At 40.8% G+C, this 27415-nt stretch overlaps 1 protein-coding gene across 3 annotated transcripts in view; it reads right to left on the minus strand.

The window, feature by feature from the left end:
• SYBU (syntabulin) overlaps positions 1-26626 on the minus strand; it is a 71199-nt gene extending 44573 nt beyond the window's left edge. The window contains exons 1-4 of one of the 3 annotated variants that reach the window (XM_016158974.2): positions 26428-26626; positions 22504-22602; positions 20483-20684; positions 377-574 (exon numbers count right to left, since the gene is read on the minus strand). In XM_016158974.2, coding sequence (XP_016014460.2) covers positions 377-574; positions 20483-20684; positions 22504-22527 — 424 coding nt within the window. In that variant the 5' untranslated portion in view covers positions 22528-22602; positions 26428-26626. Of the gene's footprint in view, positions 1-376; positions 575-20482; positions 20688-21894; positions 21911-22503; positions 22603-26427 lie in introns of those variants that run through there. The other 2 variants (XM_016158973.2, XM_036232976.1) reach the window with 2 other exon arrangements.
• Between the last annotated feature and the right edge of the window lie 789 nt (positions 26627-27415).

Consider the following 27415-nt stretch of genomic DNA (forward strand, 5'->3'; position numbering starts at 1 on the left):
CCAACCCTATAGATCTGCATCAAGATAACCTGTTCTTTTTGTAATCTGTTGTCACTCTAGATGCAATATAATTTATACTGGAATTAATTACAGAGTTTAAATGTCTGTTATACCATCCAGTTTACATTTTTTCAACATTATTCCTTTTCCTATGTCTATAATGCACATACGGCACAATAGTTACTAAATTATTAACAACTGGTACAGAAAATATTCCACCCTTTATCCTACCTCCTTTCCAAAAAAGCCCCAGATGTTTCTGGGTCCTGGGTACATCATTAGTGTTCCCTGTCTTGATATACAGGTGTTTCATTTCAAATGTGAAACCTCCTTAGTCTTATTACTCTGATAGAAACACGAATATAAATGTATTTACCTGGCTTTACAAGGCCCAACTTCGGTTCCTTCTTATAGCGAGTGGACTGGATGCTTCCCTCACCAGCCATTCCAATTGTGCATTTCTTTCTGGTAAAGTCTTCATCACTCCCAGGGCGAAAGCTAACAGGACTATTTCCAGAATCTGAGGGCGTCTTCACAGGAGATACTGACTGGCTACTAGGACAGCCTGTGTCATCTGGAAGACAGGAATCAACAGTGTTTAATGAGGAGGAGGAAATCAATGATGGCCAACAGAAGCATGCAGTACGCAAGCCATGCATACGTGCGCTCACACATGTACTCTGTTGATCGAGCTCCAGTTAACGCCTATGGATGGCTCCCCTTTTATTTTCCAAATTTTGGCCAATCATTTTAACAAAGGAAATATCAACTATCAAAAACATATTTTAAGGAAACACCTTATAAGCTTTTTGGATAACAAATATTTCTGTAACATTCCTGTTGTCAAAATCTAAAGGCCTGTCTGTTTTAATGCTTTAGGTAGTCAACTTTGGGGTCATAACTGTCCACGGATTTCTGATGGGATCAGTAATAAAAAGTTCACCATAGCAACTCAGGGTCATTGGAGTGAACATTTCACAGTTGTTCGTGTTAAGATAAAAAGTTACTTGACTATTATTGACCACACCCAATTTTTGATCATTTGGCCCATCAGAGTGACAGATAAAAGATCTGCCTTTAGGAGTTCAAGGAAGCAAAAAGAAGTGATCCGGTTTTATTATCACACACACCCAAATAAAAATATATGGATCAGCTATCTTGCTGTCTGGAGTAAATTGGTAAAATGAAAATGATATTCAAACTAAAAACATTATCTTAACTTTCAAGTTACAGATTATTATCACAGTCATTATTATAAATTAATATGCATAACATAAAGTGACCTGGGTAGATGCTTATTAAGTAAATGGGAAAATCGTACCATTACTCCTATAAGTGCTTTCCATATTTATTAAATATTTACAATGGTTTGTTAATTCATTTATACTTTGATGAGGAGAATTGCATGGGAATTGAATACAAATCAATATTACTTAAAAGTATATTTACTCAAACAAATCAATTAGTGGTTATTTTTATTACTAAACATTTCTTTATTACATGAAAATATTTCGATACCAGTGCAAATAACTTTTAGAACTATTATATTTTTATCACTATTAAAAAAACTAAAACAATTTGTCACCTATGAAAGGCTATTGTAAAACTGCATAGTTTGAATAAAGATACAAATAGAACTAGGCCTGAATAAAATATACCGATTGCCTAAATTAAGATGACTAGAATCTATCTAAAAAAATTGTTGTTGCTTCGTTTCTGGTCTTTATTTCCATTTTTATTATGAAATATCCCCGTTCATGGAGCAAAGTGAACTTGGCAAAATGATTTCTTTCTCCTCAATGGACCTCAATGGTACATTTCTGGAAGCAAACGGTGTTCAGTGCATTGTTCCTGCCTACTACCTCTGCTGCTCTTCTAAAATGTGCTACATTCTTCCTGAACTCCTGAATAAACTGGGATCTGTATTACAGAGTGATGAGAACCCCTTTTGGCTGCTACTGCTCAGCTATTTCATCACTTATTGTCCCTGCCTTTCCCTTACATTTGCAGGTCTCATGCTTCAACCCAAAGATATCTGAGATCTTCTCTAAAGGTGCAAAGCTGCTAATTACTCAGACAGATTCCAGCACTTTAACAAGACTCAACAGGTCTGCACATTGCCTCAGGAGAGCCTCTCTTTCTTGATTCCTATCCCAAAGCAGATAAACCCAAAATAATGAAGTCTAATCATTCAGAATTACTTACTGCCTTTAAAATTATTTCCTTATGAGTCAGTTCCATAAATTACTTCTTTTGAAAGAAGTGGCCCAAATAAAAATCCATGCTTCAGATTCTCTACCCTAAAAAGTAATTTTTCTTGAAAACTCTCAGGCTCAAAGGAACAAACTTATTACACAATTTCCAGTATTGAGAAACACTGTCAAAATTATACTTTAAATAAATAGAAAGCAAATGTGTTCTGTTTGGTTCCATTACCATTTGCTAGAGTTAAGTAAGAAAGAATATGTACACGCCATGTCCTCAGTACTAGCAATTTCAAGGATTAAGTGGTAGGGTCCATGTCCTCAGTACTAGTAATTTCAAGGATTAAGTGGTAGGGTCTTATAAAAATTGGGAACTAAAATTATTTAGAGCAGTAGCGGTTTAGGGAAGGCAGTTTCACCTGGAATGTGTGCCTCACCTGTCATCAATATTTATAGCCAATATCTCCAGGGGCATTGAGAAGATGAATACCTAAATAAATTTTTAACTTTAGTCACCTTGTTCAGCATTTGAATCACTACATAAACTAGTATTCACCCCAAATCTGTTAACTGTCTAGTATTGTGCTTCATATTAAGGGGAGAACAACAGGAAAATATGACATGGTCTTTTATTGGTTAAACAAATAGGTTTAACCTTGAACCTAAACCAGACCACAGGCATTATACCCAGTCCCCATATTGATGGAGTTCATAATAAGCCAAAAGGAGTTGAGTAAATATCCCCTACGACGCACAGTTCCTGTAAACTGGCAAGCCTTTAAGGCAAAATCCATATCCAAGAAAATCTGTGAGTTATTAGAGAAGCCTGGGACATTTGCCTGGTTTGCCTAATGGGACGACACTAACAAAGGAATCTAGTTCTGGAAAGGGCGGGGCCACTTATTTTCCTATTACAGGGAGTACAATCTAAGTTATGCAAAGTAAGACTGCAGCACAGACAACAGAGCTTCCTTTACCGGAGTCATGGGTCATCTGGGACACCTGAAATATTTTCCTCTGTGTAGCACTGAAGAAGTGGTTATTTTTCAGCAAGTCTTGTTTAGGACCCCTTCTCCCCTCTCTATCCTTCCTCCTCTTCTTCATATCCTTGTCTTTCTCCCTTTTTACTTTCATGGTCACAGTTGGAAGCAGACCACCAGTCCAGATCACGTTAATACTCCTTTGCAAAATTCTGTGTACAATATTCTTCATTTACATTTACTCCAAGATTCTAAGAATAGTGAAGACAAGTTGATGGTCTTTGGTTGTTCATGTCTAATCTCATTTATGTGCCAAACTACACTTGGATCAAGCACATATTAGAGAGATTTATTTATTGAACCTGCTTCGGTTAAACCCTTTAATTATACTGTTTCCCGCTGCTGCCTTGACTCCTAAATTTGTCCTATAGAATCCATAGATTTATAAACAAAATATTTGTAATTAAAGTTTTTATTAGTTGTGTTACTATAAAGAAATTATCAATGACGAATGTGACAGGATGAGGAAACTTTCTGGGCAGGAAATGGCGGAAATTCTGAATAATCTAATCAAAAAGTGTGGGGTGTTTCAACCTTCCAGAAGAATGCCTGAAAATAAAGAACATCCTAGGCCTGATTTTGGCATAAGAGAAGCTTTGTTCCAAGGTTTTGGGAAGAGGGTGTAAAAGACTGTCAGGGAAGAATTTTCCTTTCTTTTAAGACACATATGTGTGCTCACGCAACATACTCCAGCTCTTGCATAGTTTTTACTCCATCATTCATCATAAGTGTAACTTCATTAACACACACACACACAAACAGGACCATGTTTCATGTTTTACATTACGTGTGATACTTTTGAAAATATAGGATGATTCTCTTCTGGGGTCGACACTTTTAAATCCCACTTCCAAGGGCCCACAATGGCCCCTGGTGGAACTTAGATAACTAAGTGACCCTCATCAAGGCCACATCTAAATGATACCACTGACAGTAAAGGAGACTAATTTACACATCCTCTGTGATTTATATTCAGGAATAGTTTCTTTTGTGGCTTTTGTTCTTGCTCATTTGCTTTGAATTTATCAACGTGCAGGATTAAGGATAGTAGAAATACTAACAGATCAGGAACCTCTGAAAGTCGAGGCCTAACTACAGTGCCGTAAAAAATACAGCCACTAACTAGTATCCAAATTGTTGCTAAGAAAGACAAAAAAAATTAAGGTCTATAAAGACAGATGGGAAAAACAGGCATCTATTGTAATTTGTAGCCTGGAGGTTATTAAAAATTGATTTTTTTATCCATTTTTGCTCTATCTTTACAAGGTCTTTGAAAATATGGGAGATGGTTAATAATTGTACAATTATTCCACTTACAGTTCTGAAAAAGTATAAGTATCTTTTAAAATAATTTGAATCTTATTTTAAATATGCTAAAGGAACTTGCTAATAAACAAAATCTTCTGTTGTAGTTGTTAAAATTTCGACTCCATTTTTTTATTATAAAAGTTATAATTTTCATTATGGAAAATCTGGAGTGCAGAAGAGTACAAAGAAGTAAAGAAAAAACAAAAGGATAACATGTTCCTATAATTTTAGTACCAAGAAAAAAATTTAACAATTTGGCATATTTCTTACTGATCTTTTCTTAAATGCATATGGTTGACCTGCTCCCTTGCTTTTTGTTTTGTTAACATTTCGACATATATTAGAGACAGTTTCATTATTCTGTTACTGAAAATTTCCCCCTGGAACTTGTTAGGCTAGAAAAGAAGCTATTAAAAACTAATAGGAGCCAACTCAAAGAGGTCCCCATTGGCCAAAGATGGAATAATTTGAGCATCAAAAAGAATAATATGCAACTGACTGATAACCACCAGATTTCATAGTTATACCAAACAAAACAAAACAAAACAGAGGAAAAAAAGATCCCTTTTACCCAGAAGAATCCCAATCCACTGGAAATCATTGGAAGCAACCCAGGGACCAAGTTTTTACACTGAAATTTGACAATTAAAAGAAAAGAAGAATTAGCATATATTCCGGTGGTAAAAACCGCTCCTATACAAACTATAGTTCAGTACAACTGAAATCCCTCATTAATATTGGGAAGATCTTCCTTTACAGAAGCATTCCGGTTAATGAAGGTAGATAGAATTAAGAGAAATAGAAAGTTATTATTTTCTAATTATTTCTAATGAAATAACTGATTTTGGCGACAAATATAATTGATGAAACCACTAGACAAAAGGTTGGTAGGGAGTTTACAGTGGAGTGATGAGGCCTTACCCACCTGTACTAAGTATTCTTAGCATCGCCAACAGTAAGGCGACATTATGTGCCATCTGATGGGATGCCAGACGAAGCCTACATTACCATAATTCCTTGGTATGACAGAGAACAATGAAATAGCCTTTATTGTCTCCAAAGTGTCTGTTTGCTTCCTCAAGGTATCATTTAACTCAGATGCCAACATAGTTTTTCTGTAAAGGACCAGATAGTAAATATTTTCGCCTTTGCTGGCGAGATGATCTTTGTCACAACTATTCAACTCTGCCATTGAAAGCCACAGTAGACAATATACAAAGGATTGGGCATGGCTGTGTTCCAAAAACATTTTATTTACAAAAGCAGGCGGTGAACAGGATTGGCCTGCAGGCTGCAGTGTGCCAACCCAATTGAACCCATTACTCTGTTCTCCATATGTTTTATAAGGCGGACATTTATTTAAAGGTTGAATAGATTGAGGGCTATTTCGATATTCTCTGCATACCAAGGAATTATGGTAATTGTGTTAGTAATGAAATAACACTATAATTATGTAAGAAATGTCCATTTTCTTTTACGAAATTCATGCTGAGGTATGTAGGTAGACATGAAATGACATGATGTCTGGAGATTTGCTTTAAAATTCTTTGGCAAAGTAAAAAAGACACAGAAAACATGATATCTTGCTACTGCTTAATCTGAATAAATTAGGAGCATATTGGGGTTCATTGCAGTATTCTCACTCTGCTTTTGAGTATGTTTTACAAAGTTTCAACATATTTTATTTAGCGAAAACATTAAAGTCAGTAACTATTTAAAATAGATATGAACACTGTATTTTTAAAAAATCAGTTCCTTTCTGTAGGATATTTTAGGTTGTTTCTAACTTTCTCACTATGATTAAAATTGCTTTAATAACTTTTTTATAGATAAATCTTTGGTCAAACTTTTATCTTATAGAATGTATCTTTAAAAGTGGAATTACTAAGCCATCCAAGAAGTTTGAGACAACTTATGTTCCTATTATTATTGTATGAGAGTACCCCATTGATTAAATTCCTGCTGGTATTGAATACTACTTTGCTTGCATTTTGCCAAGTTAATAATGAAAAATATATTTTCTGATGTTTTAGTTTGCATGTATTTAATTATTAGTGAGGCTTACTTTCATTGGTCTTTTTTTACTTATTCTATAAATTGTTCATGTCCTTTGACAATTTTTCTATTAAAGTGTTAAGACTTTTTATTGACCTGTAAGAAACCTTTGTATATGAAAAGCATTAGCCCTTTGTCATATCATCCAATTTGTTGTTTGCTTTTATGTTTTTGACTTTCAAACCTTTTTCTAATTCTAGTTGTCAAATCTCTGCATTTTTCCTTTATGACTTCTAATACTTTAATGCTTACGATGTCTTTCTTTGCTATGAGATCAACTAAATATTTACCTATACTGTATTCCAGACTTCTATAGCTTCATTTTTCATTTAAATTCTTTTGATGGTAACATTATTCTTTTTTAATTTTTAGGAAACTTATCCTTTCTGTATTACTGTGCAATGCTTTCTGATGAAACTTTGAAAGCTCTTAATATTTTTTGCAAAGTGAATATAAACATAAATATATTTTTTAATTTACATTTTAAAATATTAAGAGTGCCTAAAGTGTTTGTGCATGAGTGTGGTGTATATGATTTCTTAATATTTAACTAAAGTGCCTAACAGCCAGTGACATAAAACACATTTGGTGGCAATCATGATGACCAAGTCCTTACTTTATACTCTCCTTGCACCAATTAATTACATATAAGAATAAAAGACTAGGTTCTAAAGATCACAGATAAAATATTTCTTAAAAGTCTAAGAAACATCTCTAAAACTTTTGCATAACTTTTGAATTTAGATCTCAGAGCTCATTGCTGAACTAAACAATACCAGAAAAATACTTAAAAATAATATCAGGTGAAGGAGAATGTGGTTTTATGTCATTGTCTTGAAACATTCAGTTATGGCTTGATGCTGTTCAATGTTCAGTTGCATAATTTGGAAGGAAAATCAATACTATTTTAAGGAAACATTACTTAAAGCTATATGGAAATGCAGTTGATTCTTATGAATGACAGAAGCATTTACAGACTACTTATTCATCCATTCAACAAATATTGATTAAGTATCTATTATGAGCCAGACTCTGCTCTGTGTGTTATTATTCTTAATGCCCTAGATACTGACACTTTTGAAGATTGTCTGATGAAGACAGATAAAATGTCACAGCTTAAATTCATCGTTAATCTGAAGCCTGTGAAATATCACAAAGCAAAATGCCCTGAAAGAAGGTAAGGTAAGAAAAGTATTCAAATACACTGAATGTAGGCAAGGTTAGAAAAGTAACATTTACTAAGTAGTTATCATATGGCAAGAACACTAATTTTTATCATATTAATTAATAATATCTTATTTTATACATGGGAAAACTGAGGCTCAGAGAGGTTAAGAATCTTAGTCATACATCACCTAAGCAATTAACTCATGAGTCAAACTCAGATTTGTCAAACTCTATAAAGTCCCTGTTTTGCCAGCTACCACAGCTAGTTGTTTTCTAAAATTTTCTACATATATTTGTTCTAAGAGGAAACAGCAGCAATTCTGGGAATGCTCAAATTAAAAACAGACAAAGGAAGCTGTTAAAAAGGAGCCATCCCATAATAAGCAGACCACAAAAACTTAAGGCAAGAAACTTTTTCTAGTTGTTTCCAGCTTTTCAATATTCTTATTTTAATGCAGAAACCATGTAATAATGCTTGTCATTCAGATCATTTTGCATTCTAGGTTTTTGATAGCAAAATTTGGACATCTATTCTAATTTTAGCATCTTTTTGGAGTAAGAATTCACAAGACTGTAGACTACACTAATTTTGCTTCAGTATTATACACTGCGATACTAATTGCCAATGTTGAAGTGTAAGAATCCCATCCATCCATCCAACTATCCATCCATCCATCCATCCATCCTTTCCACAAATAATTACTCATTTCCTATGTGCCAGGTAGCCTTCTAGATATTAGGGATGTAATGATGATCAAGGCTTTAAGATCCTTGTCTTCAAGGAGTTCACATTGTAGTGGTAGAAAAAGAAAGTAAAAAGTAAAAAAAAAAAAAAAATACACAGAGAAGATGTGATTGTTATGTACAGTTAATGAAACAAACTGGGGGATATTACACAGACCAGTGAGGTAGGAGGTGGAAAGGAAAGGTACTTCATTAGATAAGTTGTCATGGAAGGTCCTGAAGGAATCATTTGAACTGAGCCCAAAAAACGAGAAGGAAATAATCATGGAAACGGCAGGAAAAAGAACCCCAAGCAGAGAGAACGACAAGGAGTTTGGGACCTTGAGACCAGGAAGGCTGAAGGGAAGAAGACTGATGAAGAGATTGATGTGGGCAGAAGCCCAAGCACGTGCGGGGCTGTGGGTCAGGAATCCTAAGTGTATCTTAAATGCAAAGGACATCACAGCATGCATTAGGCAGGAGATAACAACAATTTGGTTTGTGAAGAACGGACTGTATTAGTGATAATATATCTAACTAATTTTTACTAAGTGCCTACTAAACTACCAGGCATGATCTAAACACTCAACACAAGTCTGAATTAACTGAATCTAATATCTCCTGGAGGTAGGCACTAATATCACCCTGCTTTGCAGAAGGCATGCATACACAACCATCACCAGCATTTTGAGCCACCTGCCAAGGTCACAGTCGGTAAGCGGCAGAGCCTCGGCAAACAGGCTAACTCCAGGGCCTCCTTCTTGACCATTATGCTGTGCGGCCCTTTGGGAATGGAAGAGCAAAGCACATAAACCTATGTGGAGGCCACTGCCGTAGTAGAAATGAGAGATGACAGTGGTTTGACTAGGGTCGCAGTACTGAAAATTGAGAAAATAGATGAATTTAGGATATATTTTGGAAAAATAATTGAAAGCATTAATTAATGACAATAAACCATAGGAAAGGATTAAAAAATGTCTTCTAGGTTCTTTGCTTAAACAATGGGGAATATGGTGGTCTTTTCTGAGTTGGCAAAAAGTGGATTTATGAGTAGATGGGGTGAAATCAAGACTTCTGTTTTTGATGTGTTAAACCTGAGGCACAAATTAACCACAGCACTGGGGATATCGAGTAGGCAGTTGGATACGTGAGCCTGAATTGAAGTTCAGGGCAGAGGTGCGGGAGCATCACCAACCCACAGGTGAGGGATTTAAAGATGGAGGGTCAGAGAAAGAAGAGGGCTGAGGACTGAGCCCTGGGGCACTGTGACATTGTGGGGATGGGGTAGGGGCAGGCGAGGTGGTGGTGCAGCCAACAAAGGTGACTTTGCAGTGACTTGAGAGGCGGGCAGGACCACGGAGGCCAAGGAGGAAAATCTTTCCCAAAAGACGAGTTTCTTCAATTGTGTTGACTACTGCTGAGGAGTCAAGGAAAATGAAGACTGACAAGAGAAAGTTAGCTTTTGCCAGTGTGGTCACGCATGTGCTTGTCAAGGGCAAACTATGGAGACAGGTTTTGGAGAACTCTTGCTACAAAGAGGAGCAGAGAAATAAGTTGGCAGTTGCAAGCTGATGAGGGGTCAAAGGGAGCTTATTTTCTTTGAAAGCTGTGTTTACTCGAGCATATGTACGTGCCGATGGAAACGAGCTTGTAAAAGTAATTCAGAGGAAACACCTTCACCAAGACATGTAACCTACAACTATAAAAACACCGTGGAGACTGGAATAATTATTTAATGAATGTCTCCCTGGTTTCTTGGAGACAAAATAATCATTGCACATATAAACATTCCCGAAATTTCTGAGCTATTTTGGAGCCTCCAGTGCTCCCATAAAAGTCATTCTGGGGCAGCTCCCGGCAGCAAAAGAGGAAGTAAAGTGAAATGAACTGAGGCAAGTCTCCGTTTCTTCCTAGAACTCGTGCTCGCTCTGAAAACAAGGGCCTCTGTTTGGTTTTCTACCAAGTATCGGTCAAGTCGTTTGATTTGTGTTAGCAGCCAGAGGAGAAGGAATCTGGAGGGGAAAATATCTTGGTCCAAATATGTAATGTTGTGTGAGTAAGGAATCTACCTAGGAGTTTTGGTGAGGGAGCTGCTGGACAAAAGGTGGCTCCATCATTGCCAGAAGACAGGTGAGCCCAGCAAGGAGAGGAGGTGCGAGCTTTTATCTCTCTCGCTCTTTCTTTCATAGGGTTATGATCTTTCCAAAATAAGCATGTTGCTCCTACTGCGGACCTTCCCTCTCCTTAGCAATATGACTTTATTTGCAGTTTCTAAGCCATGCCTTTTCAAAGACTCCATTTTTCTAAGGTTCTTTGGCAGGAGAAAGAGAGAGGGAGGGAGATGGGGAAGAAATGGAAAGATAGGGAGGAAAGAAAAGAAAACAGAGACACGCCAAGAAGCTATCTCTTATTCTCCTGGGGACTTTACAACAAGGAAACTTCACACCACTCTAAGGACACCTGAATTTCAGCTGGCACTCTTGTGGCAGTGTAAATATCCAAGCCCCGCTTCTATTTGTTCTCACATTGAGAATCTGAAGATAGTGATGGTCAAGATAGAGTAAGGGACAAAAATGGAAGAACACTAAGGAAAAAACAATGCTCATTACACAGTTCGTGTAGCTGCTACCTTTGGCTTTTTCTGTTGGTAAAAAAAAAAAAAAAGAATTATTTTAGGTAACATACATGTAGCATGGTATTTACTTTTTTTTTTAGAAAGAAAAGAGAGAGAAAAAGAAGGAATATGCTCATCATTCCAGTACCAGTTATAAAATAAAACTCTGGATTTTGAAAGTTAGCATCGCAGGTGAAATGTCCATCCACAGAAGAATGGCTGAATAAATGACAGCCTTCTGTAGAGTCGGGTACGTGTGGTCACTGCAATGGCTGAGGGGACTTCCATGCACTGGTCCGCAACAACGGGCAGGTTCGGGGACTGCCTGAAACACGCGTTGCTGGGTAGACATCCTGTCAGCGTTGTTCACCGCTGCAGCTCACCTGCGAGAATTAGTTCCTTGCCCACAGTAGGTGTTCGATAAATATTTACTTAACAAGCAAACGGAAAAGATCAAAGATTAATAGAGCACGATCTCACTTTGGTGAAAAACAAAACAAAACAAAAAAATCTTATAAACGTGATGATGACCTCCACTCTGACATATGTGTTTGCACATTTCTATTACTTTTAAATTCGAAAAATATGCTAAAAGTATTAAAGAAAATATAATCCTCAGAGACACGTCGGAATAAATAGAAGGTTAGGTTAGGGTCCATGGGTTCTCAAGAATTCTGAGGGGGAGGTCAGTGGCTAAGAGGAACTCTGTCTGCATGGCCACCCACAACAACAGGGACAGGATAGAGACGGAGCCAGCCAGGCAAGAGGAGGAACCCCAGGAAAATTCAACTGAGGACGCAAGCTGAAGGACGTGTTTCTACAGGATGGTAGTGAGTGCTGGATGAGCCCACCTGAGGGGCACTAGCCAAAATGACTGGCCTCCCCACTTTGGAGCCAGAGGAGTATGACCCCAGTGACCCCAGGCGGTGGGGCCCCTGGACATGATGGTGGCTGCCCAATAGTGTGATGGCAGCTGGGTCAGGAGTCCCTCTCTGCTCTGGCAGAGGAGGGGCCGGACTGTGTCTCCACAGCAGGAGACAGCCCAGCTGGGTAGCAGGGGAAGTTTGGGGCAATTAAAGGGCCCAGGACCGGCAAAGCCACTTGACAATGCAGGCACCCCAGGAGTCTTACATACCTGAAGCGCACTGAGTCCCCTGGGAGGATACTGGCGCTCTCTCAGAGTAAAAAGCACCTGGGGCGGGTGCAGGGTGTGGTGGCAGCTAGTGTCAAGTTGCAGTCCCGGGAAAGTGGTTAAGTGGCTTTGTGCTAAATTCCCTCTCCACTCGAAACTGGCTTGCAGGTGCCAGCTCTTAAGAGGAACATTTTCTGATTTTCTTAGCAAGAGATTTCTCTTCTAGCTACCCACATCGTTGGGGAGGGGGAGGGGTTCTATTACAGACTTTTTTTTTTTTTTTGCTTGACAAAAACTCCTCAATGACATTAAACGAATGCTTCCTTCATTTAATAAACCTATTACATTGAGTAACGGGTATGGTTCTAGTTGTTTTATTTCCCCAATTATTAAGGTAACATTCTGCTCTCAATAGATTTTATTAAATGAATGAAAACATATCACTTGTCCTCTTCTCATAATTATGCCTCTACCACATTCCAACATATACTTGCTAAGCAACTGCTGTGCGTGAGGTATGGTGTGGGCAGCTATCCCATTCCTGCCTTCACGGAGCCTACAGTCTACTGGGGAGTCGGGTGACTAAAGAAATTTTAAAACCGGGTCATGTGATGTGACAGAGGAAGCATAAAGAAGAGGCACCTAACCTGGACTTTGAAGTGGACCCTTCGGACACCTACCCTGACCTATGAAGACGCTCACCCATACAGTCAACCCTTAAACAACATGGGTTTGAACTGCCTGGGTCTATTTAAATGTGGATTTTTTTCCATAAACATACAGTTAGCCCTCTGCTGTTGTTACCTCTGGGTTTACCATCCACAGATTCAACCAACCTTGGATGGAAATCGGTATTTTGGGTCCACTTTTGGGGATCTGCAGGTGGGAAGGCCCGACTGCATCGTTGTTCTGCACCATTTTATAGAAGGGACTCAAGCATCCCTGGGTTTCGCTATCTGTGGGGTCCTGGAACCAATCCCCCGGGGATACCGAGGGAAGGCTGTAGTTAAGGTTTTGGGAAGTCAGAAGTTATACGCAGATTTTCAACTGCACGAACAACTACATTGTTTGAAGGTCAACCACATTCACATCCAGCCTTTTTTTCTTCCCTGTATGTGTATTTTTGAGTCTATCCCCAGACTTTTAAGAAAGTTATCACTGCTCTACTATTTGCAATCTCTCCTCTCTTTCTCCCTGGCTCTCTCCCTCTGTCTCTCTTCCTCCCTCCCTCCCTCTCACTCTTTCCCTCCTTCTCTCCATTTATTTCTTTTTCTTTATAGTGTATTTCCCCTCATCCTAAAAACCACATCAAAATATCTATCATTTGATAAATGCCTTATCTTTACTATAAATCCAATACTTGTTTTTATTCTATTTTCTCTTTCCCGTCCCATTTAGGCTTTTCAAAAAAACTGTTTACACTCTGTCACCAACCATTCACATCTCGGCCTGAGGCAGTTTAGGTCCCATCTCCCCAATTTTCTGGGACCATTTCTGCCTAAGATCACTGACAACCTAGTGGTCTTCTCCCAGAGTGCTTTTTAGTGCACACCTTCCTTCATCCTGCTGCGACCTCTGAACCTGCTGGTTGTTTTCTTCTTGAAAGTTTTTCTTTGTGGTTGGAGACACTGTCACTCCCATCTCTCCTCCTTCCTCTCTCAGTGTGTGTTTCATTCTCAGGGAACTTGTTTTTCTTGTTCTACCTACTCTTGCTTTATCTCAGAGTTCTATCCTTGGTCCTCTGATCTTCCTCTGTGTGCTCCCCTCCGGTGATATCAACTCCCTTGTCTTCAGGTACCAGCATCTCCGACTTCTCTTCACTCCAGACCTTTACGTTTATCTCAAATGCAACAAAGCCTGCTCTGAGCTCATCCATCACTGTCCTCTCCCATGTCCTGATGCTCCGTTTCTGCTCATCCACTGGAAACCTGGACACAATCCTTTCCCTTCCCTTCCACTTGCAATTGATGACTAAGTCCCCGATCTTCACACATATCATTTTATCAGTCAGATGGCCACGGTGGCCTTCAGACCAAGCCAGCTTCTCATAATTGCCTGACCCCTCCCATCCAGTGTCCAATGCATAATCAGAAAGATTCCCCTAAATCATAAATCTGCTTACAACTCCTCCCTGCTGAAACCCTTCACTGGCTCAGCAAGGTCGTCTGGAGTGGCACCGTGGCAGCCCAGGAACCATGTCCCGCTATTATGCATGCTACTTGGCCCACAGAGTTAAAAAGTGAAGTTTAAACATTCCGAATACCACTAGAAGGGGCACACACTGACCAGTTCTACAGTCCCCGCTACTGTCGTCTACCAAGGCGGCCTCACTCTTTGCATTACTGGTGTAGTTCCTCTATGGACCCTCGATCGATCGCATGGATCCAGTTCTTGGCCCAGCATATGAAGCATTTCCCGATCTGACCACGCCACCTTACTAAGCTCATTTCATGCGTTTAACTCAGGTCTGGCGATATCACGGCTCATGTTTATCCCCTACGCTATGCTAATCAATGTTAATTCTTTGAATCCTTGGGCTCATGAAATGTGAGACGTCGATGTGATAATAAATGGAGCAACAAACTCAGATTACAAGGAAGGAGCGTGTGTGGAGTGAGTGTGGGCAAAAGGGACAGGGAAACAAAATGAGTGAGTAAAGACGGTCATGTGGGCATCACATCCAAAGATCTGCTATCCATTTATCTTGATGCGCAAGTTAAGCAGTAAGATAATGGATTTTTCCAATCACTGTGTTTTATTCATCTCTATAGCCTGAGCACAATTCCTGATCATTTGTAGGTATTTAATAAATGCTTATTGGATAACATTTTTGTGGAATCTTGCAAAAAGCTACATGTCCTGCTACTCCCAGGCCACAGTTTCTCTCTCTCTCTCTCTTTTTTGTCTCTTTCAGTGTACCCACTGGCTGTGCAAGGTACACTTAGGGTATACCCACTTCCAGTACACCCAAAGTCATCCTAATACTAAAGAAAGTACAAAAGAATAAAGTGCAAGTATAGAAATAGTAAATCCAAAGAGAGAGAGAGAGAGAGAGAGAGAGAGAGAGAGAGAGAGAGAGAGAGAGATTGTTATGTAGGAAAATAAAGGAAGGAAATGCCTTTTCTTTTCTTTTACTATTCTATAATTTGAACACAAGTTAAATCCATTTTGTAGATATAAATAATATTGTTTCTAAGACTAATGACTTGGGAATTGTAAACAAAGAGTAAGAAGCTATAATTTCAAAGGAATGTGGAGGCATTTTCCTTGTCCCATGCCACGGGTTTAATCAGCTTGGTTGGCCATCACCTCTACCATCTTGATCCTCATTCATCTTACAATGCCACTTTGGGCATACCCCTTGCATTTCTCATACAAAATGCCCAAACACACACAGACCACAAGGGAGTGAGGCTGACTTTGGTATCCATAAGAGTCATCTGGAAAACCTGTAAAATACAGACTCCTGGGCCCTCCCATTCTGCAATAATAGGTTAGGGTGGGGCCAAGGGATCTGATTTTCAACACATTTTCCTGAGGATTCTAAAGCAGACAAACACCATACTTGATTCTAAAGTAAACAAACACTATATCCTGAAATTGAGAGATACTGTCATAAAGATGAGTTAGAATATAAAAGATTTTCACACTGAAAGCCATAATTTGCTTTCAAGCATAGTCCATTTCTATAGTGATTACTTTCACAGTCCCCACTGCGAAACACTTTTTTTTACTAAATGTCAAGAGATTTTTGCTCTCATCCTCCTAATTGTATGTTACCACATTCTCAAAGAAATAGCGCTTATGTACCTTTCATTTGTAACCTATTTCATTATTCCTGTAGCTGAGGCGGCTGAATAGTTGAAATATATATTATACAACAGTGCTTACATTCCATCCTCATTAAAATGGTACTAAATTCTTAGGGTCTTTGTTTTTTTTTCTTCACAGCAGGTTGGCAGTCATTCAATTATCCTGTAATTTGGTACTGCAGCTCGCTTCACTTTAAGCAGTTCATCTCAATTCTGATATGTTCAAAAGCTTACTCTATCCAGATGCCAAGTTTCCTTCACTGGACAAAAGCATAGCAGAAATATTTTTGTTTGGCAAGGCCTGGCAAATTTTTGGAGGCATTGTCATGCCTCGGTAGAGCACGAGTCAGGTTGTAATTTGCCTTAATTGTTCTTCTTACAAACAGCAACAATGATTACCTCTAGGTCATTGGCACGCAAAGAAGGATTTCTTCACAGTCACTATAAAAATTAAAATACTTTCTGCAAACACCTTTGGATTAGACTGCAAAGAATCTTGGATTCTGACCATTTAGTGTACTGACTTGGTACATGTTTTTTTAATGGGTTGAAGTCACACATGTGCCTGTGTATCTGTGTGTGCCAATCAGGAACATGGAAATAATGCAGAGAAATCACTGGTCTCCAGGAAAACAACCAGTGTTCCATACGCATAAGCTGTTCCACCTGCCATGTTTACAAGGCACCCCAAGGAGAACTAGCTCAAAACCCAGCAATCCATCTGCCTCCCAGTTCTAAGGGGCAATTACTGCCTCAACTAAGCAAAGAGGAATGCACAGCAGGCTGCTAACCACGTCAGGTGACTGATGTATGTGACTGAGTTACCCAGGTCATCAGCGTTTCTAACAGTCCTGATACAATGACAAACACAATTAACTACCGACAAAAAGAGAGAGAGAGAGAGAGAGAGAGAGAGAGAAATGAACAGAGATCCAGACTCAGTGGGCCGCACCCAAGACACAAATCATAAATATGGGTTTTATCACTTCTCATGGGCATGCTAAAACAAGAAATATGGGCAGGGGGGTTGCTGAAGAAAAGAGAGGGATACTTAATACCAAAATGTTGATTTAAAAAACCAATTAAAAATAAAAGAAGGGACACAAATGCAGGTGTTTTGTTAGTCTTAACTGTACTTCCTTATGTATTTTTTTTAAAGAAAGTCTTAGTTAATATTTACTAAAAATATACAATGTTTTACTTGCTATGCATATAAAATAGCACCTGGCCTCCAATACCTACAGTATAAACTTAACTGTGCTCGACGAAGGTCACGGTGACAAAGACTGAATACAGCTTAAGGCCGAGACTGTGCGAACAGGAGAATGATTTTGGAGTACAATGCAAAAAAACAAAACGAAACAAAAACAAAAATAGAACACATGCGTTATCTTAAAAGAAATTCTGCTAATAAGAAGCTATTAAAAGAAGAGCTCTTTGGGGACACACCCCAAATGAATTGCAAAAGGTCACACACAACTCCTTCCCTCTGAAATGAGATAGATACAACACACAAATTAGCATATAGAATATCAAGTCATTAAATGTGCCTTGTCGAGGCTCCTGTGGGAAGCAAGGGGGAAGGCAGTGGGGTGTGGGAAGGAAGAGACGAAGTAGGTAAAAATGGACAGGCCACTTTGAAACCAGTTCCCAGTCTCGGTAAAATTAAAAGAAAAAAGTGAGGATGGGGGTGGAAAACACTGTCATGATTTTGTTGTAATACAAATGATAGGAAGGCCAGACTCTCAAAATAAGAATAATCCTTTGTATTAAGTAAGTTTAACTTCGTGTAAACTCACTACATTATTTTTCTTTTAAAAACTGAGAATCTTAGAACATATGAAGCTCTGCACAATTAATGCCTTTGACACAGATCTGGGGAACGAGTATCTAGTTCGCAGTTCTGAAAATGTAATTTTCAAAATAAATCATATCATGGGTGAGAGTAACATCTTCCTCTACCATTTCACTACCAGAATGTAGGAGTCCCCTGAACTTTCACATTAGTGAATGTGATGATTTATAAAGAAGACAAGCTAATGCAGAATGCTCGTCATAGGGTTATGAAACAGTGGTGGTAAACACCTCTAAAGAAGTTTAGTTTCATTCTAGCAGAGGATGGCATTTGTAATGTTTGCATGTACCCTGGTCTCTGGCTTAACTGCCATGATTAAGCAACAGATACAGATTTTGACCTTAGTGTTAAAGTGGCTGGATTAAAACCAGCTATTTCCCCCTGCTGGCTGGACTGTTTTACATTCTCTACCTCACTGCCTGCAGCTTTAATGCTCCCCACAGTACTAAACCCATTTGTTTCTCATCCACTGACTGACCTCCTAAAGCATCATTAACACGCCCCCAAAGGTCTTGCTCCTGTCAATTTTAGTCAGCACAGCACTCAAAGCAGTCATGGGGTTTGTCAGGGTTCTGTAGGAAGGGAAAGCAAAGGAGGAAAAGGCACCAACCCAAACCATGGAGAATTGCCAACACAGGAGGATGAGGCCCAGGAATCGAGGGAATGCTACTGGGAGGCAGGATGCAAGGCTAAAGACGAAAAGGCAGGTTTACAGATGCCCATAATCAGATGCTTCTGCCACTCAATTCTCAGCTAGTTAATGGCAGATGGATCAATATCTACTTCCGACTTTCATGTACAGCATTATGGCTTCGGTGGGAGACAGGTCTCCTGGGAAGGGACAAGGATCCAGGACATGGGTCTGGGAGAGAGTGATTTATGACCAAAATTAATAACTTTATTGGTTTGCCAAATTTATTTTCTAAAACATATTTGAAGTTTTCCTTTTGTTTTGACTTTTTCTTTTTTATTTTTCTGATAATTCTACTCGCCCTAAAGTCAGTTACAGACAAAATGATTGTGTAGAGAGAACCTCAGGAATAAATGTGGACCTGGGTTACATAAACAAAGCCACATCAGTTTGAAATGACATCTCCTGGGTTCATCCACAATTGACCCGAGTGATTCCTGAGCTCCAAGAGGAGTGAAAGTAAAGAGCATTACATTCTGCAAATACAGCTCCAGTTTCTAAAGGTCTTAGTTGCTCTAGTTTGATAGTTTTCCTCTTGTTTTCCTCCTTATCAAGCAAAAACCATCAGCGGGTTTCCATTTTTAAGTGCATGAATATCATTCCAACAGCAATAAATAAGTTTTAAAATAGAATATTTTGATAGAATTTTTTTCAGAACCAAGTAGATAATGAGGCTTTGCAGAGAAAAAATAAAAAATAGACAGCACAGTATTTCTAGAGAAAAAATAAAAAATAGACGGCACAGTATTTCTAATATACAACTTATGGATGGAATTCTTTTGTGAAAGTAAAAAATAAATCCAAAGCTGCATTTTAAAAATCTCTGAAAAACGAAGTTACCACTACTAAATATAATGAAATGTTGTATCCTACTAAATTAGGACATTAATCATGGCATCTTGAGTCACATGTCCCTTCTCATACATGAGTTAATCTTCAAATTACATTTTCCCTAAATAGGTGCTAAAAATTACCCATTTGAAACCTTCTTCATTAACCATCAGATAGTCGCTCCTTTAAATTTTACCCAAATTCCTAATACTTCCTAAAAATGCAAATCCTTCGAAGTCATGAGCTTCAATGTGTATAACAGTCTGTCAACTGATAGTGGTGGCATCTTCAGGAGCTATGAAGAGATTTATGCCGTTCCAGAATATGCTCAGATCTTTTAGGAAACTTCCTTAGGGTCTTGTGCCTTAACTGACCTCCCTAGTTCATCATATTAAGAACCATCATTTATTAAGCATATCTATATCTAGGAGTAGATTTAGGTACATGGTCTCTCATTCGACCTCACAGCAAACTGTACAAGGTAGGTATTATCATCCCATTTTACGAATGTAACGACTGAGGCTTAAGGAGGTTAAGCAACTTGCCCAAAGTCACGTAGCTTATAAATGGTGAAAAGGCCAGGGATTCTAGCTCAGGCCTGGAAGATTACAAAGCCCGTGCTCTTCCCCTCTCTCTAAACTACAAGGCCTTGACCTTGAGGTTTCCGAGTTGCTTTATCTTTGGGGATTCCAAGAATAGAAGGCCACAGGCTTATAAAACTGCTTACTATAAAATGCAAGCTAATGAGTTTTCCATATTTAATGAAGGAATACATTTTTTTTAAACAGTCATCGAAAGAAGTTAGATTTTACATTGTAAATTACAAACTAGAATAACATATAAAAACTGGTATGAAATTTCACTGGGTTGAACCATATGAAACTGCTGTATTTATAGGTCAGAACAGCCAAAAAGGTGCAACTACAGACAATTCATCCCCATAACAGAAGTGTAGTTCTAGGCTCTAAGGGGCCCAGTCCAGGTCCATTGACGACACACCTGCAGTGTACACACCTGATGCCTGTGTGTGGCCTCCTGTGGATACCGTACCTGAGCAGAAGCTGTTGCTGCTAATGGTCCTCGCTGAGCGCCCAGAGCTGCTGGGGTTGAACTCTCTGCTCTCTTCCTCAGAGAATGGAGACTCCGAAGCTGGGGACACTTTGTGTTGTTGCTGGGGCAGATGGGGCCGAAGAATCAAACGGGGAATTCGGCTTCGGGAAATCTCCTTCTCATGACGCTGCACTCTCTGCTCCTTCTCAAAATTGAACATCAAAAGGAAAACAAAAAGAAACTAGATTCCCTCTCTGAAATCCTTCCTGTCTGCTCCTTGTGGGCTCGGTTTCTAAGAAATCACATTTCTGAATATTGAACCTTTATAAAGTACTCCTTCTCTCAGTTGCTGAAAAGAGCTCCAAAAAAACTCTTCCACTGAGCTCTAACCCTTCTAATCTAGGGAAGAGCACACACACTGGAGCAAGGATGCAAATGCACACAGGCACACATACACATGCATGCGCGTACACACACACACACACACACACACACACGCACACACACGTCCATCGCTGGCAGGAAGGTCATTCTGCTCTCCCATGCCATTCCCGACTCTCCTTCCCACTCTGGCTTTTTCTATCACATTCAAGCTTTCCGCTCTCTCATAGGTTTTTGATTGCTGGCAGCAGCAACTTGATTTCCTCCAAACTTTCATTTAGCTGTCCCTGAATGAGCTACAACAATGTAACTTTCATTTTCCCGTCTCCTTATAAAGTAGACCCCTATACCTGGAACAATTCTTTCGTGATAGATCATGCAGCCTTATCTTTCAAATCCCTCCTCTTCCGGCCAGGATCTTAATTATTCATTAATATCCTGGTACACAAGGCTTGTTGCCAATAGAAAAGCAAACAAAAATCCAATACCCGGTAAGATGGCTCCACCTTTTACCTCATGTTTAGCTTTTGTTTTCCTTATAAGACACCTCTGAGAAGAGATTTTTCTCTCTCTCCTTAAAACCACTGCATTAAATACAGAAGGCCACACCTTGGTTTAAAAAAAAAATGCATAAAAAAGTAATATTTTAGCGATGTTTTTCCATTTTTAAAGTGCTTTCCCAACCATTATCTCATTTGATCCTTACAACCCAGACCACAGAGAGGACACTAATTTGTGTCCCTTTTTACAGATGAGGAAACTGAGGCTAAAAGAGATGCTTAGCCAACACAGCACATCATCTAGAAGCAAAAGAGGCCTGAAGTCTACTGCTTTTCGGGGTCACTACCACCCAGCCTTATTAAAATGGATTCCTAGGAGGAGCTCATTGCCAAAAGGAAAAACAAAAAACAAAACAAAACAAAAAAACACGACACTGCTCCCTCCAACCTCTGCGACTGAAAACGGGCTTTAGATTAGGTAACAAACACTATTTCGAAACATGACCTCCTGCTCCTTTCCACACTGCTTACCAGGAATGGTCGAGGCCAAAGTAAACACCTCTGGGAGGCCCGCACGGCGCAAGCATTGAAGGGAAAGCCCCAGCTGCGGGGAACTCCTGAGGTCGCTCAGGCAGCCAGCCTATCCGGGGGACAGAGCCGCACCCCGTCTCTGAATTTGTTCTGCACATCAGTCACCCAGCAGGTAGCACACGTCAGCCACTCCGCTCGGCACACTGCAGACCTTGAACCCATGCTGGGTCGCTGACATGCCAGAATCCTTATTTCGCAGCCACCAATACATCAAATTGTTTGTATTCACAGCACACACGCAGGACATCAATTGAGAGCTCGATCCCAAATCTCCAATTTCAGATGGGGTTAACCCTCCAAAGGCAATCTTTTTAATCCTTGTGTCAACCTCCCAAATCTTCTCCTCCAGTGCCACCTACGCACCTCCCGGGTCTTATCACCTCTGCCTTCCCTTCGTCCCCACCACCTCCTTGCTCCCGTTTACCCCGGCCCTAAATGCCACCCCTCCAGCTCGCACCTGGCCGCTTGTCGCCCCGCAGTGGCCACCTCCCCTCTCTCTCGGCGCCGGCGGACCCAGCCGCCCGCGCCCACACGACGTGACCTCCTTACCTTGGTCTCTCGCAGGGGTCCCATCGCGCTGCTGCCCGCCGGCTCCTCGCGCCGCCGCTGCCGCTGCCGCTGCCGCTGCCGCCGTCCAGGAGGAGGCACCTGCGCGCACCAAGGCGAGGAGGCTGCTCTGAGGCGGGTGCGGGCGGCGGCTGCTCCCGGGCCGACGCGCCGCAGCCACTGTCGCCGTTCGCGCTCGGCTCCGAGGGCGCGCCCGGCCGCCCCGCCCCGGCCGGACACGTGGTGCGGTTGCCACCGCCCGCGGCTGCCCCTGGGGCACCACCCCCTCCCACCCCACCCCCCACCTCCGCCACCCCCGACCTCCTCACCTGCTGAGCCCCGCGCGGTTCCTCCCCGCCTGGGTTCGCCCCGCCCGCCCGACTTCACCGCTGGCACGTGCCCCACCCCCACCCCAGTGCCGCCCCCACCCCACCCCCCGCGCAGATTCGGGCCCGAAGGGAGCAAGACAGACTCGGAGCCTCTGCAGCTGGGAGGTGCCCGACGCCCTCTTTTTGGCACCTAGTATCCAGATGGAAGGCGATGCACGTCGGATGGAAGTGCCTGGAAAAGCTGCAACATCATCGAGAGCCAAAATGGAGACAGGGAAAGTTTTTCCCTAGAGGCTCCTCCCTGGCCTCTTGGTTTTAAGTCAACATACGGCTCCCCGCAATTACCTCGCCGGAGAGACAGGGCGGGTCTCCCTGCATCCGGACCCCAGCCAAACCAATGCTGCAGGATTGACACAGCATCTGGGTTCCCGGCTCCCAAAGGCTGAGGATTCTCCTGGAGGATTTGCATCAGAAGGGCCTTGGGCCGGCAGCGCAGCGCCGCAGGCAAAGAACGTCCAGGCTGGTGCCCGCGGGCTTGGGAGCCAGGCTGTTTAGGGCGAGAGCAGCCCTTTCTCCGACTCTTGCCTGGCAGCCTCCCAAGGATAAGTCCCAGACACACAACTATAGGAAGGACGCTGCATTTGAACTCGGTAAGCCAGGTTCAAAGCACCATTCCACTCCTTTCAAGCCGAATACCTTTATGCCTAAAGTTCTTGGCCTCTCTGAACTTGACCTCGCTGAACTTCAAGTCCAGTGAAACTGAGGGATAATAATAATACCTACCTCAAAGGGTAACTGTGAGGATTAGGTGAAGAAAACTAAAGAGCTGTACCCAGCTGATTGAACCGAAATTTCAGATGGTCCATTCAATACTTGCTGATGCCTCTTACATGACAGGCAGGAAAAGCATTTATGAGATAGACAAAGTTGTTCAAAAAAGCTCCTGACCGTGTCCCATTGACAACTTAGAATAGGGATCATCAGCTGGATCATGAGCCTTGATTTATTATTGTGCTTGATATACTTAAATTTTATCTGGTGATGGAATTCAAGATGTGTAATAATTTATTTGCCATTTATTCAGAATTGGAGGGTATTCTAAGCAATGTCAGTAGTGAGCAGTCTGATTCATACACCCAAGTATCCTACATGGGAAGACTATGATCCATAAAAATCGTATTTGAAGCTCCAACATCCCCATTTGTCTGCCCTTGAAACATTTTTCTCAGTCCTCAACTCTCAAGTCTATGAATGTACATTCTGAGTCTAGAGAGAGCCTTAAGTCAGAGGATTAGTGAAATCAATTACCTTTGTCCTATACCTCCAAAAAAATTTTACTCCATTTTCATGCCTTTTCAATCTACTTAGCTCTCTTAAGCAGTAAGATTGGTAATCTTAGAATTCTTTATTGTGGTGGGGGAGGGGGGAGTTTATTTGTACTTCCTATATCCATAGCTGTCCTCAGATATGGGCATCAGGAGAGTGATGGTCCAGGATGGCTCCTACAATTTATTATTTCCAAAATTATGAGCCTGAGAACATAGACATTGTGGGATAGGAATGAACTGTTAAGGGCAAAGGTGCTTCTGAGTTCCCTACTGAGAACTGAGAATTGAGCTTGGGGGCCTAATAGCAGAAACATCCTCCTCGGAACTTTCCAATTCGGAACCTCAGAATCATTCTTGATTTCTCTCTTTTGTGACCTCCACATAGCAGAAACCCAAGTGATCTCCATGTCACCCTAGTAATAACATCATGAATCTGATTACTTCTGTCTATTGATCAACTATATTATCTTCATTTAGAGTCTCGACCACAAATATCGTGGATTATTTCAAATTAAAATTGTCCAACTAAAATTGTCTTGCCCCCAACTTTGCCTCATATTCCTTTCTCAACGGTTTCTCAATTTTTCCACAAGGCCTTTTTTTTTTTCCTACTTTTTAATTTTTTATTTATTTATTTTTTTCCGGAAGACCTTTCTAAAAGGCCAAATCAAGCCACGCTTCTTCATTAAAACCCATTAATTACTCACTCGTTATCCTCTAAGTAATATTCAAACTCGTGAATGTGGACACAGGCCTTTCATGATTTGGCTTTGTTTACCAATTCCATCTCATTTCTTGCCACTCCTCTCTCTTCTACCCAGTATCCACCCCCACTCCTTCAATACCACCCATCACCCTCCACAAGAGGATACCCGTCAAACTGTAGAATTTTCAGTTCTCTGGCGGTATCTGTTCTCGGCTGTTGTACATGCTGGTCCCTTTGCAGAGAGCAATTCTTGCATCCCACCCACCCATCTGCCTCATCGCCTAAAGATGCATTAAGTATCATTTTAGAGACGGTTTCTTCCAAGAAACCTCCCTGATCCCCCAAGAAGGGTCAGGACATACTTCCAGGGCACCTGTATTTAATTTACCCCAGGAGAGTTGTTATGCTCTTCTATCAGAATTCCCTATTTGTCTGTCTTCATCATGGATCATGGGCAGTGCCTAGTACAGATCCTGTTACACAGAAGGCACGCAATATAAAAGTCAAATGAATGAATGCATGAATGAGTGAATTTTATAACCCCATGAAGGATCCATAAGTACAGGATAAAGAACACAGCCACAACTTCTGTTCTGAAAACGACTCAGGAAAAGCTGCCTCCATTATGTCTTTGTATTTGATGATGGGGTGTGTGCCTAAAAAATCCAACATGTGTTCAGCGAAAGCTTTTACTGCAGAAGTGCAGGCAGTGAGAGGCTGTGCGGTAGCCCTGTTGTCACCATAGCAACCTGCTGAGGGAAAGGCTGATGATTTAGTGTTCAAATGCCTCTTAGCTCTGTACTTTTGGAACCCAAGCCTATTTTTCCACTGTACTAAAAGGCAAGTTTTACAAATGATAATATCTATGCTGCCTTTAATTTCATTCAAGTGTTTCTCATGTCATTAGGAGAAATATCTTATGTTCGGATTATACCATCAGGGATATAATCTAATACAGTATATTATATTCATCCTTCATCTGCTGTTAAATCTTCTCATGCATCATTTTCAGTTTCTACTTAAATACTTATTATCTGGTTTTGTAATCTTGTAGCTTTTCCTTTAGAAATGAATGTAACACTGGTTTTTAGAAAATATCAGCTGCCTTAGAAGGCAAGAACCCTTCGAGATTATAAATAGCATCCCTACCCAGGCCTGGGAAGGAACCGGGGAGATAGGGTGTTGCAGATTGGGGGAAAAGAAATGTGTCTATGTAATTATGCCCCCAAATCTGTTATAAATTGATTCTTTGTTTATGTGAAATTTGTAATTAAATGAATAAGATTTTTCATTTGCACACAACTTTATATTTTTAGAGTTCTTTCACATATATACTCTTATTTGAGTCTCACGAAAATACTGTGAGATGTATGTGACCAATTCCTGAAACCAGATAAGTGATAAGGGACAGGTTTTTATGGATAGAACCCCCACCCCACCCCACCCTCCCATACTGCAAACTTCACAGAGAGACAATACAAATACACTGCCAAAGAGAAAAATGTCTGCACCATGCAACCGAGACGCATCGTGGTCCCCACATCCGCTCTTTCTCACAGCTCACCTGAGTATGTTGGGGGCTTTCTGGAACTCAGTCAGGGCTGACAAAGCACCATCTCCTAATCCTATCGGCTGTGTGAGCAAGCGCTGCTGTCTGTCTCAGTGACCCGATGTTGGGTGATCTGCACAGCAACAAGGAGCAGCTGACGTGCTTTACAACACGTCATGAAGAAAAGAAACTGCATTCTGGGGCATCCTGGGATTTTTTTTTTTTTTTTGTGGTGGGGTGCAGACCTATATTTGTCTCACCAGGGAGAAAGCTGCCCATTTTCCCATTAAGAGCGTGTGTGAGTGATCAAGCCTCCTTTTATTGCATTCGTGTTCTTGTTACTGTGTGGTTAAAGGATTCTGATGTTTTAAAACTGTAATGAGTAGAATTCCACAACAACACTCCCTGATGAGGGGGCCCAGGAGGAGCTGGGGTAGAGGAGGGGGAGTGGGTAACCTGAGACAGAGCTGACTTAAATGTCCATTAAGTTCAGAATGTGTCAATTACCTCTGTTCTGCAAATGAGTTTTCAGTCATAGGCACATCTCAGATGAGGAACAGGAATTAAGGGCACGTCCAGGTAAGAAGGCAGAGGTTGGGGGTTGGGGACTTTAGGTTTGGTAATGATACAGTCTTCCGCGTGCCTGGCGGGGGAGCAGACATGAGGTATTCCTCCAAAAATGCCATCTGCCTGTGTGTCGCCTTATGTCCATTTGTGAGAATATGCGAAGATACTAGCCAACGACATAGGTATGGTGATTGTATCAACAAACTGGGGACACGAGATTGGATAGCAGGTGTAGACACATTGGGACACATTCGAATGACTGAAATTAAGATGCTCTGGAAAGTACGAGTGCATACGCTGCATCCAGATAGCAAGAACTGATTCTTGGCATTTACCTAATGAAATGCTTCAAATGCCTGGACAAGACAGGGAGATGTGTGGGTCTTACTGACTTATAGAAAGGGCAAAGGAATTATCTCTAAGGTGGGCATAGGAA

Source organism: Rousettus aegyptiacus, unplaced genomic scaffold (assembly GCF_014176215.1).
Source record: "Rousettus aegyptiacus isolate mRouAeg1 unplaced genomic scaffold, mRouAeg1.p scaffold_m13_p_15, whole genome shotgun sequence".
NCBI lineage: Eukaryota > Metazoa > Chordata > Mammalia > Chiroptera > Pteropodidae > Rousettus > Rousettus aegyptiacus.